The sequence below is a fragment of the Loa loa genome (assembly GCF_000183805.2).
Source record: "Loa loa unplaced genomic scaffold supercont3.370, whole genome shotgun sequence".
Classification (NCBI taxonomy): Eukaryota; Metazoa; Nematoda; class Chromadorea; order Rhabditida; family Onchocercidae; genus Loa; species Loa loa.
The window spans coordinates 36,632-39,558 of NW_018108550.1; the positions used below are offsets into that span (position 1 = coordinate 36,632).

The 2,927-nt window shown below is 23.1% G+C and overlaps 1 protein-coding gene across 1 annotated transcript; it reads left to right on the top strand.

Moving 5' to 3' along the window:
- Positions 1-1,505: 1,505 nt before the first annotated feature.
- Positions 1,506-1,980, top strand: LOAG_14179 (hypothetical protein; the record flags this gene model as incomplete). The annotated part of the gene is made up of 2 exons (XM_003149677.2): positions 1,506-1,544; positions 1,780-1,980. The coding sequence occupies 2 exons, from the start codon at positions 1,506-1,508 to the stop codon at positions 1,978-1,980; spliced, it is 240 nt and encodes a 79-aa protein (XP_003149725.2).
- Positions 1,981-2,927: the final 947 nt, after the last annotated feature.

A 2,927-nucleotide genomic window follows, 5' to 3' on the forward strand; every position in this document is an offset into this window, starting at 1 on the left:
ATTTTCCCATTATCTTCTTGATAGTTAATATATAAATATGTAAAATATATGCATATATTACTGCACATTGATAATCTTAATGAAAGTTATAATATAATTTTACATTCTTATTCCATATTTGTTTTGTTATATCACTTTGACCAGTAACACTATGATCCATTATGTTTCCAGGTGAGAAATGGAATTGAAATTATGAAAATTAATGAATTAATAAAAATTTTATAAATTAATAAATTGGATAAACTTTTGATAAAACTACCAAATTTAACTGTTTTATTTTCAATAAACAATAAAAAGAAATGTTTTGTTTCGTAGTTGTTAGATTCATTTTAGATTCACAAATACTATTAGATTCATTTTAGTTTTATTGTTAGAATTCATTTTAGATTCACAAATATTGTTAGATTCATTTTAGATTTCACAAATATTGTTAGATTCATAGATTCACAAATATTGTTAGATTCATAGATTCACAAATATTGTTAGATTCATAGATTCACAAATATTGTTAGATTCATTTTAATGATTCTAATAACAATCCCTTACCTTTTAAATGTATATATATGTATAAATTTATAATGTTACTGTTATATATACTATAAAATAAATTCTTGAAAATTAATAAAAATGAAAGAATTTTAATACTTTTTGTATTATATACATAAAAAATAGCATTGAAATGAAATATTTCAGTATTACCACAACAAATGGCTGGCCAAAAGTATTCATTTTCATTACCTAAATCAATTGCTAATAATAGTCATACAATCATATATTTTTTACCATTTAATCAAACAACACAAATATCAATTATAGCAAATGTTAATGGAATGGAAAAATTTTACAATGTTGAAGCTACGGTATTATTCTTTGATAAAATTTTCATCAATTTTTTTTTTTTTTTAAATGTTAACGATTCAACGATCTCTATGTCGTTGTAATAGTTGATTCGATTTGAATATCCAACTGAGAATTGTAGTTAACTTAGGTGTACAAACATCAGTATCATAAGTAATTATGGAATAAGATTATTCGCAAAGATTTTATTTACAATTAAATTAGAGTTACTGTAGGTTTAATTAGAGCTACGGTAGGTTTTTTTTTTTATAATTTGATTTCTAATGATAATATCATGCCGAAAGAGCTTCATGAAGAATATTTACAGTTTCCTTTCCTTTCTGTCTTTTTTTTTCAATTTTTTGCATTCTGTTGCTAAAGTTAGTATCACTGATTAAAATTTATCAGTTAAAGAACTAATTGTTCATGAAACGAAAGTATTCTTGCTAGTTTTTGAGTGAATGAGTTCTTTTTTTTTTCGAAAGTGGATATTATCAACAAAATAGTTATCACATATGGTACTGTATATTCGTGCACATACTGTAAAGTAAAACGATATCGGATGAGAAGGAATTTTTTGTTTTTTTTTTGCGTGCATTTATTTTCTAACTAGAAAAAACATTTAACTAATTTCCTCTTTTTTTCACTTTTTTTTTGAACAGTTCAACATGATTACACGGTTATTATACTATAAAGAACGGAATACTGTAAGCAGTAGCAGAATACTGTAAATAGTACAGAGAACTCTTTTTTTTTTTATTCCATTAATGCAACAATAACTCGGACATCATACTATTAATTTTTTCATAAATTTCATTTTAATATCAAAAATTAATAACTAAAATGTTTTGGAGAATTCAAGTTACAGGTAATTTCAAATATTTATAATTTTAATTTTTTAACGATAAAATTGATTTTTTTTGTGTTTGATATAAATTTCAGATAGAGAAAAATTCTTCTATTTTTGCATATTATGGATCTGGTGAAGAATTATCCATGAATTTATGGAGTGATAAGCCATTTCAAGTGATTATTGCTCTACAACAATTACTGATAATTGATGCTACTCCTGATATTGAACGTCGTGTAGATTTTGGTTGTATAATGGCAATTCCTGTATTACAAAATGGTCATTTTTATTAATTTTTCTTTTTATCCTAAAAATTTGTACCGAGAAAGAAAAAACTATTTATAAATAAATTTTAGTATCAATGATCTTATACTTTTTCAAATTTTCTCTAAACAACTTTTTTTTCCAACAAATAATTCATAACGTTACAAAATGATTAATTAAATTTCCAATTATAATTTTCATTTTTAATATAAAATTTAACTAATATTAAAGTAGCATAAATTATTGACATTGGTTTTATCGATATCAAAGTAGCATAAATTATTGATATTGGTTTTATCATAGGTTCATTCTTAATTTCCAATTATAATTTTCATTTTTAATATAAAATTTAACTAATATCAAAGTAGCATAAATTATTGATATTGGTTTTGTCACTGATTCATTCTTTTTCCTTTTTCTTTTTTCTTTTCTTAATATAAACATTTATCAATATTGCAAACATCTTATTTTGAACCATGAATTCTAAAATATTTTCAGTTTGTTCAATGGAAAAACATGAATCTTGGTATGATATGCATTATATGTTTATAGCACAACATGTTAACTATTCGAGTTTTTTCACGATGACACCATCAGATAGAAAATGTCCACCATATTATGCAGATCTTTTTCCACGAAAAGAATTAACCAATAATGAACAAAAACGGTTGAGATTTGAACCAGCAACTATGCAACATTATTTTCAGCTATCTGCTAAAAATTTTTCCGATTTTTTAACAATTCGTTGCAGGTAATAATTTTTTATTATTAATTAGTTCGTATTATTAATTTATCATTTGTATTATTAATTTATCATTTGTATCGTTAATTGTTAATTTATCATTTTATCATTTATTATCATTTGATTATTTGATCTGTCTATCATTTGGTTTATCATTTGATCTGTGGCATTTCTTGCTGTGCTTATCATGATCAATTATTTATTTCAATTTATTTGTTTGACAATTAATATTTG